Source organism: Trachemys scripta, unplaced genomic scaffold, assembly GCF_013100865.1.
Source record: "Trachemys scripta elegans isolate TJP31775 unplaced genomic scaffold, CAS_Tse_1.0 scaffold_100, whole genome shotgun sequence".
Classification (NCBI taxonomy): domain Eukaryota; kingdom Metazoa; phylum Chordata; order Testudines; family Emydidae; genus Trachemys; species Trachemys scripta.
In genome coordinates, this window is record NW_023260474.1 from 58,069 (window position 1) to 69,699 (window position 11,631).

The 11,631-nt window shown below is 57.8% G+C and overlaps 2 protein-coding genes across 2 annotated transcripts; one reads left to right on the forward strand and one right to left on the reverse strand.

The window, feature by feature from the left end:
* Window positions 1-624: 624 nt before the first annotated feature.
* LOC117870227 (transmembrane protein 100-like) lies at window positions 625-3,015 on the reverse strand. The gene is made up of 2 exons (XM_034757317.1): window positions 2,825-3,015; window positions 625-1,535 (listed from the first exon to the last, which is right to left on the reverse strand). The coding sequence occupies exons 1-2, from the start codon at window positions 2,876-2,878 to the stop codon at window positions 1,125-1,127; spliced, it is 465 nt and encodes a 154-aa protein (XP_034613208.1). The 5' UTR covers window positions 2,879-3,015; the 3' UTR covers window positions 625-1,124.
* A 4,479-nt stretch (window positions 3,016-7,494) lies between these two features.
* On the forward strand, window positions 7,495-7,966 carry LOC117870228 (visinin-like). The gene has a single exon (XM_034757318.1). It carries the CDS (start codon window positions 7,532-7,534, stop codon window positions 7,964-7,966), a length of 435 nt encoding a protein of 144 aa, XP_034613209.1. The 5' UTR covers window positions 7,495-7,531.
* Window positions 7,967-11,631: the final 3,665 nt, after the last annotated feature.

An 11,631-nucleotide genomic window follows, 5' to 3' on the forward strand; every position in this document is an offset into this window, starting at 1 on the left:
GGGGGGGAAGGGCGGGGGGTGTTTGGGAGGAGAGGGGGGCTGTGGGGGAGAGGAGGGCAGGTCGGGGGGTGTTTGGGGGGGCTGTGAGGGAGGGCAGGGCAGGGGGGTTATGTTTGCAGTGGGGGGAGAGATCTATTCTCCAGGGTGCTGCCCCCCCCACATGCTTCCTCTAACCTCAGCCCCCCGCAGCCCCTGTGCGGGAGGCAGATAAGCCGGGGGGCGCCGGGCACGGCCCGGGCACAAGGCTGCGAACAATGCGCTGACCTGGCCGGAGCCCAGCCCAGGGCTGATAAACTCCAGCTGTTTACATTGAGATGGCAACAACTGGGCGGGAGGGTCCCACCCGGTCTGGCACCACACAGGGCCCTGGTGCCCCAGAGCGGCCCTAGGGGGCGCTGCGCTCAAGGACTGCGGGGGGGATCCCCGTATAACCAGCCCCCACTCCCCACCCCAGAGGGGGCTGCAGCAGCTGATCTACCCAGCTCCAAAGCGCTACCCTCCTCAGAAACCTTCATAACTAACCCAGCCCCTGAGCAGGGGCAGAGACCTCCTCTACCTGGACCACGTCCACTTTCTGAGCTCTGGGCTGGCCCTTTAAATCAAAACAGCAGGGAGGAGAATGGATGCGGGCGAGATATTTTTTTTGCACGGCCTGCGGAACTCCCGGCCACAGGATTCTCAGCAAGGGCAGGAGCGCAGTGTCCAGGTGAATTATTCCATTATCGCACGTGGGGTGCAGGGGCGTCTCAGGCCTTTCCGCCACAGCAGCAGATGCTGGTTGTTGCTGGAGGCGGGATGCCACGCTAGATGGGCCCATGGGTGTGTAGTTCATGCGGCAAGAGGGCTGCAACCGGAGTCTGAGGCAGGGCTGGAGGCTGTGATGTCAGTAGGCAGGAGAGTTGGGCGAGGGAGTGTTGGGTTTAAAGGTGAATCCCCCGCGACCTGTGGTACAGGGGCAATGACACACAACACAGGGCAGGTCCCATGCAGCAGGAGGTGGGATGGCTCAGTCAGGGGACTCTGGGTGGTGGCAAAACCCGGCCCGGATACCCACGCCGCCCGAATCGGACTTAGGATGGAGGCAGAACCCGGACTGGTGTCCCACGCTGGCCAGGATCAGACTCTCACACCACCACCTTTTTCTGCAGCTGGTCCCCCACCAACAGGGTGAAGCTGCCGCGTCTCCAGCCCCTGATCTTGCGGCCCCGGCAGCGGTAGGCCAGGTAGCTCCCAGCCAGGCCCAGCGCCCCGGCACCCAGCAGGGCCAATCCCAGCACTGACAGCACCGAGCCGTGGGTGTCATGTGCGTAGGCCACGGCCGTCACTGCCACCCCAATCAGCAGCGCCACCACGCTGAAGGGCAGGAGGCAGTGGTGGCAGGCGCCTTCCACGCCTCCCGTGGTCGTGCTCACCAGATGTGGGTCCGGGCATAGCTGGATCTGGACCTCTTCCGTGGCCATGTTCATTGTCACGTGGTCGGATGGCACCGGGGGGGCAGACATGGCAGGTGGGGGAGGGTGGGGGCAAGCTCCTATCTGGGGAGAGAGAAGCGGGGGGAGACGGGGGTTGGGAGTATGGGAACTGAGTTACAAACCCAGATGCCTGCCCAAAGACCCTACAATAACGTTGGTCTCCCCCACCCCGCCCGCCACAAGGCACCAAAAGGCGGCTTGTGCCTTTAAATAAAGAATTGGCTTGGAAGACCCTACAAAAACATCCCCCCCCCCCCCGAGCAGAGTGTAACGTGGCCCTTCGGCATAGCACAAACGAGAGCCTGTACCTTTAAATCCAGAATCCTGCCTTAAGACCCTACAATAAATATTCCCCTGGCATAGAACGCCCTGCTCTATGGGCCCTGTGGGGCAGGGATTAGCCACAGTGCAGGGCACCCCAGCAATCCCCCAGTCTGCCCTTACGGGCCCTGAGAGTGGGAGGAAGGTACGTGTGGGTCAGAAGGCCCCTGGCAAAGAGAGCGCAGCCCCATTGCATGGCAGAGCTGACGGGGCAGCCAGGTTTCTGAAGCAGGCGCCGGGGACCAGCGAGGCCCTCCGGGGAGGCGATGGCAGGGGAACTGGGCCCAGTGGGTCCTGCAAAGCCCGGCTCTAGAAGCCCCAAGGGGAAGCGTTGGGTCGGGCGGGGCAGTGGGGGGGGCCACCTGTCTTGTGGGGCATGGATATGAGCCGGAGTGCGGGTGGGCTGCATTCCAGCTGGGGGGCAGGGCGGGGCTGGGGCAGCAGACCAGCTGTGTGGTGCACTCCAGATGTGCAGGGGGTCCCAGCAGAGGGGCAGGGTGGGGCCGGGGCAGCAGGCCAGCTGTGTGGTGCACTCCAGATGTGCAGGGGTCCCAGCTGGAGGGGCCGGGCGGGGCCGGGGTGGCAGGCCAGCTGTGTGGTGCACTCCAGATGTGCAGGGGGTCCCAGCAGAGGGGCAGGGTGGGGCCGGGGTGGCAGGCCAGCTGTGTGGTGCACTCCAGATGTGCAGGGGATCCCAACTGGGGGGCAGGGCGGGGATAGGGCAGCAGGCCAGCTGTGCGGTGTACTCTAGGTGTGCAGGGTGGCCCAGCTGGGGGGCAGGGTGGGGGGCGAGGTGCCATTCCAGATGTGCTGGGCGTGGCAGATGTGAGACAGGTGCAGACTGACATCTCAGCTGTGGGGCGCAGGCCATGTACCAAGCAGGGGCCCCCCAGTGGGCTCCTCTCCCCACCGCCCCCGGTTTCTCCTTTACCCTCCAGCATTCAGCCCTCCACTGCCCACCCCGAACGCTGCCAGGCTCTGCCCCGGGCCCCCATGGGGCAGGGCGGTCTCACGTCCTTTCCCCGCCTTACCTCACACCCGGCCTTCTGAGCGCTTGGGTTTTTCCCTTCTTTTTCCTCTTTCATGTTCCCTCCGTCCGCCCTGCCCGGCCCTCTGCCCCCTGCTCCAGCCCTTCACGCCGTCTCTCTGCTTCTTTCTTTCTTTCGCTCTCTGTCCCTGTCCCAGGCTCCGTCTCTCCCTTATCTGCCTGGCAGGAGTGCTGTAATTTTGTTTTCTTTTTAATATGGCCCTGGCCAAGTCCCCTGGCCCCCCCACCCGTCCCTACCCCCGCCTCTTGGCAAGTGGCGTCTCAACTCCGCAGATGAAATGATAAGGAGCCAATTAGCCAGTTCCTCTGCTGGGCGGTCAGCGCCACATGGGGACTGGGTCGCTCCCACCCCCACCACTACAGACACACACGCACAGAGTAGGGACCAGCCCCTCCAGCAGGGGGCGGCAGGGACACACACACACACACACACAAATTACAAGCACACAGTGTATGCACATACACACAACTTCCTTATAAAAAAAAACCCACCACCAGCCATACACACAACTCCCCTCCACAATGTCTATACACACATACAATTTATCCCTCCACACAGAACTCCCAGACACCCCTCACTATACACACACACACATACATACACACACCAGGGCATATCTCCTCCAGCAGGGACAGGGGGACATACACAGCACTGCTTCACAAATACACACTGTGACAGCACATGCAACCCAGCCGCACGCATGTGGCCAGCCCCTCCATCACCACACACGCCTGTCCCCAAACCACACACCCTACGCATGTGTCAACCCACTAGAGAAGGGCGTGGTTGGTGTGAGAATCTGGGCTGCCGCTGTGTCTCATGGGAGTTGTACTTCTGTGTCCCTAATGTCCCCATTCCTACTATAGGCCCCGTTCCCTCAGCTGGACTCCATCTCCCATGATGCACCGTGGCTTCCTCAAATGGCTCAGCTGCTGCAGTGCCTCATGGGAGTTGTAGTTCAGTGATCCTGATACCCCCATTTTTCCCTAAGGGCTGCTCCCTGGCGGGAGTCCAACTCCCATGATGCACTGTGGCCTCCTCCCTTCGCTCAGCTGCTGCAGTGCCTCATGGGAGTTGTAGTTCTGTGTCTCTAATATCCCCATTCCTGCCGTAGGCCCCGTTCCCTCAGCTGGACTCCATCTCCCATGATGGACCGTTACCTCCATCATGAGACGGGTGGATTTTCCATCACCTGGCGTCTTCACATAGGGTGACCAGACGTCTCAATAAAATTGGGACCGTCCCAATTTTGAGCTGTTTGTCCCGCGTCCCGACCGATCTCTGGTCAGGACCCAATTTTTGTCCCGATATTTTGCGCCACCGGGATCACTCGGGTTTTTTTTGGTTTTTTCCCCCCCCCCCCCCCCCCCCCGGTGTCCTGATATTTTCTTCATCTCATCTGGTCACCTTATCTTCACAGCAGTACCAGATGTCGTTCTAACAGAGCCCCTCTAGCGCAGCCATCAGATCTGGGCCGGAAGCAGGCATAACTGAGTGCAAAGCTCTGGCCTGGGTTACAGGAAGACAGAAACAGCCAGACTGGGTCAGACCTGAGGCCCATCTACCCTGGTATCCTGGCACCAACAGTGGCCAGCACTGGATGCGTCAGAGGACTCTAGGAACCCTACAGAGGCAGATCTGGGGCTAGAGGTTAGAGAATGGGATTGACTGGGAGCCAAGACGCCTGGGTTCTATCCCTGGCTCTGGGAGGGGAGTTTGGGCTAGTGGTTAGAGCAGCGGGACTAGGAGCCAGGATGCCTGGGTTCTATCCCTGGCTCTGGGAGGGGAGTTGGGGCTAGTGGTTAGAGCAGCGGGACTGGGAGCCAGGACTCCTGGGGTCTATCCCTGGCTCTGGGAGGGGGCTGGGATCTAGTGGTAAGAGCAGGGGTGTGGGGGCTGTGAGCCAGGATTCCTGGGTTCTGTTTCCAGCTGGGGGGGGGGTCACAAGGTGCAGAGCTTTACATGAGGGCTGGTACTCAGGAGCCCGGGGTCCCAGAGAGGTGTTTAGCCCCGTCGCTCCTCAGGACACTTCGACCCAGAGGCCGGCGGGAAGTGGAGCTCAGTGAGCTGTGGGTCCCCCCGAACCCATCTACTCGTGATGCTGTCCCCTTTCTGCCCCCTCCCCCGCCATGATACGGAGCCGTCCCCGTCCCTGACAGATCAACCGTGACACTAATGCCGCTTTGCTGACAGATCTGACCCACCAAAGCCGATTGAGCATATGGCACAAGGCACAGAGCTATAATTAGTTGAGGCCCATTGTAATTAGCCACCGAGGGGCACATGAACCAGCTCTGGGAGGGGAGTGGGGTCTAGTGGTTAGAGCACGCCGGGAGGTGGGTGGGTGGGCTGGGAGCCAGGACCCATCTCTCTACTCACCCTTATACAAACCCCTCTATCCACCCATCCACCTTATCTATCTACCCCCAGCCACCCCTTCCATCTATCTTCATACACACCCAGCATCTCTTTATCTAGCTAAAGTTACAAAAACCCTCCTGTGTTTTAAAAGAGCAAATTTGAGTGGGAATCAAAGTCAGGACTCCTGGGTTCTATCCTGGCTCTGGGAGGGGAGTTCTCAAACTGGGGGGGCGGGACTCCTCAGGGGGTCACGAGGTTATTACATGGGGGGGTCGTGAGCTGTCAGCCTCCACCCCAAACCCCGCTTTGCCTCCAGCATTTATAATGGTGTTAAATATATAAAACAGTGATTTTAATTTATGGGGGGGTCGCACTCAGAGGCGTGTTATGTGAAAGGGGTCACCGGTACAAAAGTTTGAGAACCCCTTGTCTAGTGGTTAGAGCAGGGGGGCTGGGAACAGGACTCCTGGGTTCTCTCCCCAGCTCTGGGAGGTGTGACAGGATCCACGGGGTACAACCTGGAACTGGGGTACCGCTGTGCCCCCTTAACTCTCCGGCCTGGGCTGTGCTAGTGACACCAGCAAACCCCTCCAGGCGCAGTGATCACACAGCGCTACGGCATGTGGAGCCCCACACCCAGCTACATTGCATGAACGCTCCCAGAGCCGCTCCCAAATCCCACCGAGACAGGCCCCAGCCAAATCCCCCCGGCTCGCAGCCTGCACCATCCTGCCCCGGTCAGAAGCCTGGCCAGGCTGCCCCTCCCTCAATGCGGAGAGGACAATGCACCAGCCTTTGTAACCGGAGCTGAGATTCCCCCAAAACACACGGCGTTGGGGGAAATCGAAAACGGGCGTTAACGACGGAACGCTGGATTTGAAGTGGTTATCAGTGGTGGGCACAACAGGTCGGAGAGAGTTCCCAAAGAGAAGAGAAGCTCAACGCCCAGGCTAAATCTTTAACCTTCTGACACTAGGCAGTGTTCTGAGCAAGCAATTCTCCCAGCCCACTGGATGTGACCGTTCTTAATAGACAGGCCTCTCCCTTCAGCAGGGGGGCTGGGAGCCAGGACTCCTGGGCTCTCCGAGGGGACTGGGGTGGATAGAGGGGTTTGTATGGGGATAGATCGATAGATAGAGGGAGTGGATTGGATAGATAGATAGATAGATAGATAAGGTGTCTGGGGATAGATAGATAGATAGATAGATAGATAGATAGATAGATAGATAGATAGATAGATGAGGTGGATGGGGATAGATAGATAGATAGATAGATAGATAGATAGATAGATAGATGGGGTGGATGGGGATAGATAGATAGATGAGGTGGATGTAGATAGATAGATAGATAGATAAGGTGGATTGGGATAGATAAATAGATAAGGTGTCTGGGGATAGATAGATAGATAGATAGATAGATAGATAGATAGATAGATAGATGGGTGGATGGGGATGGATAGAGTGGGTGGATGGGGAGAGATAGATAGATAGATAGATAGATAGATAGATAGATAGATAGAGGGGGGGGATTGGGATAGATAGATAGATAGATAGATAGATAGATAGATAGATAGATAGATAGATAGATGGTGTGGCTGTGAGGAGATAGATATGGTGGATGAGGGTAGATAGATGGGTTTGTTTAGGGGTGAGTCGATAGAGGGGGTGGCTGGGGGGAGATAGAGGGGTTTGTTTAGGGGTGAGTCGATAGAAGATGAGGCTGGGGGGAGATAGATGGGTTTGTTTAGGGGTGGGTTGATAGAGGGGGTGGCTGGGGGGAGGTAGATATGGTGGATGGGGGTAGATAGATGGGTTTGTGGGGGGGGGGGTTGAGAGACGGGGTGGCGGGGGGTAGCGGGGCGGGGGGGGGTGATAACAGCTGTGGGAGGAGGCGAAGCAGGCATGGAGGTGTGCGCACAAGGGCAGCGGCCGACAATACACCAAGTGGCTCAGAGCTGCCAATCTCCCTTTAATAGCGCTAAAGAGCTTCTCATCCCCTGGCCGAAAATGTGATCAGCGCTCCTGAAATAGCCTCGTGTGTGTGTGTGTCCGGGGGGGGGGGGGGGGGGGGTGTCTATCAGAGCCCCCCCGCCTCCCCACCTACCCAGGAAGTCTATATAAGCAGGGAAGCGCGAGGGCTCGGGAGAGAGGAGACGGAGCCAAGGAATCAACCTCCAAGTGCCAGGGATCTGAGCGGAGGCTCGGGGCGCTAGGCACGGGGATCAGGGCGAAGGATCGCGCTAGGCCGGGGATCAGGGCAGAGGCTCGGGGCACTAGGCCGGGTATCAGGGGCGCTAGGCCGGGGCTCGGAGCGGAGGCTCGGGGCGCCATGGGGAACAGTAAAAGCGGGGCGCTGTCCAAGGAGATTCTGGAGGACCTGAAGCTCAACACCAAGTACTCGGAGGACGAGCTGTGCAAGTGGTACGAAAGCTTCCAGAAGCAGTGCCCGGACGGGCGCATTAGCCGGGCCGAGTTCGAGAAGATCTACGGCAACTTCTTCCCCAACTCGGATCCCAAGGTCTACGCCCGGCACGTCTTCCGCAGCTTCGACACCAACGACGACGGGACGCTGGACTTCCGGGAGTACATCATCGCCCTGCACCTCACCTCCTCCGGCAAGACCAACCTCAAGCTGGAGTGGGCCTTCTCCCTCTTCGACGTCGACCGCAACGGCGAGATCAGCAAGAGCGAGGTGCTGGAGATCATCACGGTGAGTCCGGGGCAAGGGGTGTGTGCTGTGAGCTTCCCTGCCGCAGTGCCCTGAGGGAGTGCTGTGAGCTTCCTCATGGCAGTGCCCTGAGGGAGTGCTGCGAGCCTCCTCATGGCAGTGTCCTGAGGGAGTGCTGCAAGCTTCCCCACAGCAGTGCCTTGAGGTGGTGCTGCGAGCTTCCCCACAGCAGTGCCCTAACGGGGTGCTGTGAGCTTCCCCACAGCAGTGCCCTGAGGGGGTGATGCGAGCTTCCCCACAGCAGTGCCTTGAGGTGGTGCTGCGAGCTTCCCCACAGCAGTGCCCTAACGGGGTGCTGTGAGCTTCCCCACAGCAGTGACCTGATGGGGTGCTGCGAGCTTCCCCACAGCAGTGCCCTGGGAATGGGGAAACAATGTGAGTGCTCCCGCAGCAGTGTCTTGTAGGAATTTCAGCCCCAGAAGGGCAGGCGGGGGGGGGGGGGAACAAGGCATGCTGCAAGCTTCCTTCCCAGCAGTGCCCTGGGGAGGGGTAGATGTGCAGGCTTGCCGCGGCACCCTGAGAAGATTCCTGGTGCTCACCGAGCCAGAAAGTTTTTCCCCAGCTCCAACCGCGATTCCCCCTCGCGGCAAATGAAACCAATTCCCGCTTGTTCTGCTCGCCGAGGTGACCGGCTCCCTCAGCCAGTGTCACAGCCTGTCCTCAGGGGCCCCCCCTCTTTTCAAGTGCGGCGCCCAAGGCTGGACTCCCCACTGAACCTGTTGCCGCCCGTGTCTGACGCTCCCATGAACGGAGGCCGGACACAACGGGCCCATTTACCCCGGTATCCTGCCTGCTCCCTGCCCCTCCCAGGCCCATCTAGCCCGCTGTCAATCCCCTGCTCCCAAGAGGCACTGGGAACATGCCCGCAGCCAGCCCGTTTGGCAGAGTGGGGAAGGGCCCGAGGGCTGCCTGACCCCCGGGCAGGTGGTGGGATGACGCCGGGCAGCATGACAGTGGATTAGCCCCGATCAAGGTTTGCGTAGTTCGCAAATGGCATTAGCCGCCCCTGATGGAATCCCTCTCCCCCCGCACAAAATCCTGTTACGCTAATTTCCCTGTACTGAGCCTCTTCGTTGCCAGTCGCCCGCCCGAATGGAGGCTGAAAGCGGCTTGGCCAAAAGCAGCCCCCCCCCCATTAATTTTCTCAGGGTGGCCTCACCCGGCCCTTGCAGAGCTGCTGCGCGGGGGCCGGGGGGGTATCGGGGCAGAACGTAACAGGCCTTAAGCTGGATTTGCCACCGCAAAGAGGAGGAGGAGGAGGAAGGCTTGGGGCGGGGGGGCAGTGGCTTTGAGACAAGAGAGGTCACTCTAAAAACAAGCGGGGCAATTCCCAGAGCAGGCCAAAGATTTGGTGATGGTGACGTTGACAACACGCTAAGGGGCCTGGACATGAGGTTGGAAGCTGAGGGTGGCAGGGGCTGAGTAAATGATTCATTCCTCTCTGGAGAGAGAACCCAGGAGTCCTGGCTCCCAGCCCCGCCTGCTCTAACCACTAGACACCACTCCCTTCTCAGAGCCAGGGAGAGAACCCAGGCATCCTGGCTCCCAGCCCCCCCCGCTCTAACCACTAGACCCCACTCCCCTCCCAGAGCCAGGGAGAGAACCCAGGAGTCCTGCTCCCAGTAGCTCCCCCGCTCTAAGCATCAGACTCTCTCCTCCCAAAGCCAGGGATAGGGCCTGTATTGCAATCTATGGGTTGAGTGCCCCCTAGTGGCCAAAACCTCCCTTTGCTGCTGATTCTTCCCCCCCCCCCAGGCTATGCTGGGCTACCGTCTTGCATCTGAAGTCAATCTGAATGGCACACTGGGTTTGATCTCCCTTGGGACTGGATCAGGGTGGGGTGGGCAGCTGTTACTCTGACCTAGGGTGACCAGACAGCAAGTGTGAAAAATCAGGAAGGGGGTGAGGGGTAATAGGATCCTATATAAGAAAAAGACCCCAAAATCGGGACTGTCCCTATAAAATCGGGACATCTGGTCACCCTACCCTGACCTAATGTCTATGGAGGGCCTGGGGAACTACCTGCTCCTAGATTTCAGAGAGGCTAAAAGATGGCTAAGATTTATTTATTTTTAAATAAAAGGACGTTTTTATTTAATAAAAGGAGGGGACGAGACGCGGCCGGGTTTAAACCGACTCGGTAGGAATCTGTCCCCGCTCCTGAAGAAATAGGAAGCCACCCTGGAGCTGAGCCGCCATTCAACTCGACCCCAAGCTTTTCCCCCTGTGGGTTTCCGATTCGGCCATTTCCGGAGGGGTTTCGCTCGGCCGCTTTTGGGGTGGGGACGGGGGGTGAGTGTCAAAGGTCACCTTCAAAATCGAAAGACCACTTCCACGTGAAAAAATCTCATTCAGTCTTTTTTCTCCCCCCCTCTCTGGAACTCTTTCCGGGCTCTGCAAAATTCATTTTTTGATGGGGAGAAAGCAGCAGACGAAATGTGGCCCATCACAACCTCTGAGGCCTTCACAGGGGGGGGGGGGGGGGGGGGCTGGCTTTAAATCACCCACTCTAACACTTCCATTTCAATCACCGACTTTAACCCACTTTTCCATCTGTACGTCGGACAGAACCATTCAAACCCGGTGATTTACAACTCCCGGGTGCCTTTATCCTAGATTTTGTGAGTCTTTTTGCTTCCTAGCAGGGTCCGCTGTACGTTTATTTAAGCAACTAGGTAGCTTAATATTGTCAGGTTCTTATTCATTGTACTTTTTTAGTATGGGAGAAACCGGTGACTCACAGCTTGCTGGGTTCCTACCGTCGTGCCATATTTATAAAGCTTGCCTCAAAAGTTACGTTTCCCCCCCCACCCCGGATTCTTGCTTTGTCTAGAAAAACAGCCTTTAACGCAGCGTTTTCCACACAGGCTCCTGGATTCAGCGTATTTGTAGGGTTGAAGAGATGCTAATAAGTTTAGGCCTTAGTGGAGTTTGTATTAAATTCAGATTTCCTTCGGAACAGATTTAGTTTTAAAAAGGGAAACGTAATCATTTAAATAGCAGAATTTTAAAAATTCGGATTTACATTTTTTAAATACATTTTTAATTTTTGTTTTTCAAATAAAGACCAAAAAGCATTGGTTTTTATCCATCCTGGTTCTGCTCCTGCGAAGGCAGGGTTAACCAGCGACCCACCAGCAAAGTCTCATGTATTCAGAACAAAAGCTGGTGTCTGAACTTCTCCTGCTCCCGTCTGATCCCAAATTACCCGGCTACTGGAGACATCTGATCAGCTAATGCCTCTCCGAGCACGTATTCACCCTCACCCCCCCTCTCACCAGCCGGGCTCTCTGATCCCCTGTAAATCGGGGATTAGCCCTTAGCTGCAATGGGCATGAACCTAGAGTGGGATCAGGGGGTAAGATAAAGAGTCACCTGCTTGTTAATAGTAGGGGGAGGGGAAAATATGTTGATGGTCAGTGGAACTACCTGCCACTTGATTTTGCTGAGAAGGTAACAGGGAGGCAAGACACTGGAGGCCTTGGGGGTGGAGGTTCTTGGCTAGAGGGCAGGTGTTTCTGAGGACCAGGCTAGTGGCCAGGGGCGGATCCCTGGGTGGGAGGATGAGTCTCACCAGGCACAGGTGGGGATGCAGGACTAGGGACCTTGGAAATGGATCAGAAACCTCCTCTGGGAAACAGCTGCCTCCACAGAGTGGATGGGGGGACTTGGCTGATTGGAACGCAGGGGTGTTTGGGACT

Bases quoted from the DNA above. Each gene is read 5' to 3' on its own strand.
- LOC117870227 (XM_034757317.1), bottom strand. From the start codon at position 2,878: ATGAAAGAGGAAAAAGAAGGGAAAAACCCAAGCGCTCAGAAGGCCGGG. The intron at 1,536-2,824 runs GTAAGGCGGGGA...CTCTCTCCCCAG, and splicing joins CTCAGAAGGCCGGGTGTGAG to ATAGGAGCTTGCCCCCACCC.
- LOC117870228 (XM_034757318.1), top strand. From the start codon at position 7,532: ATGGGGAACAGTAAAAGCGGGGCGCTGTCCAAGGAGATTCTGGAGGAC.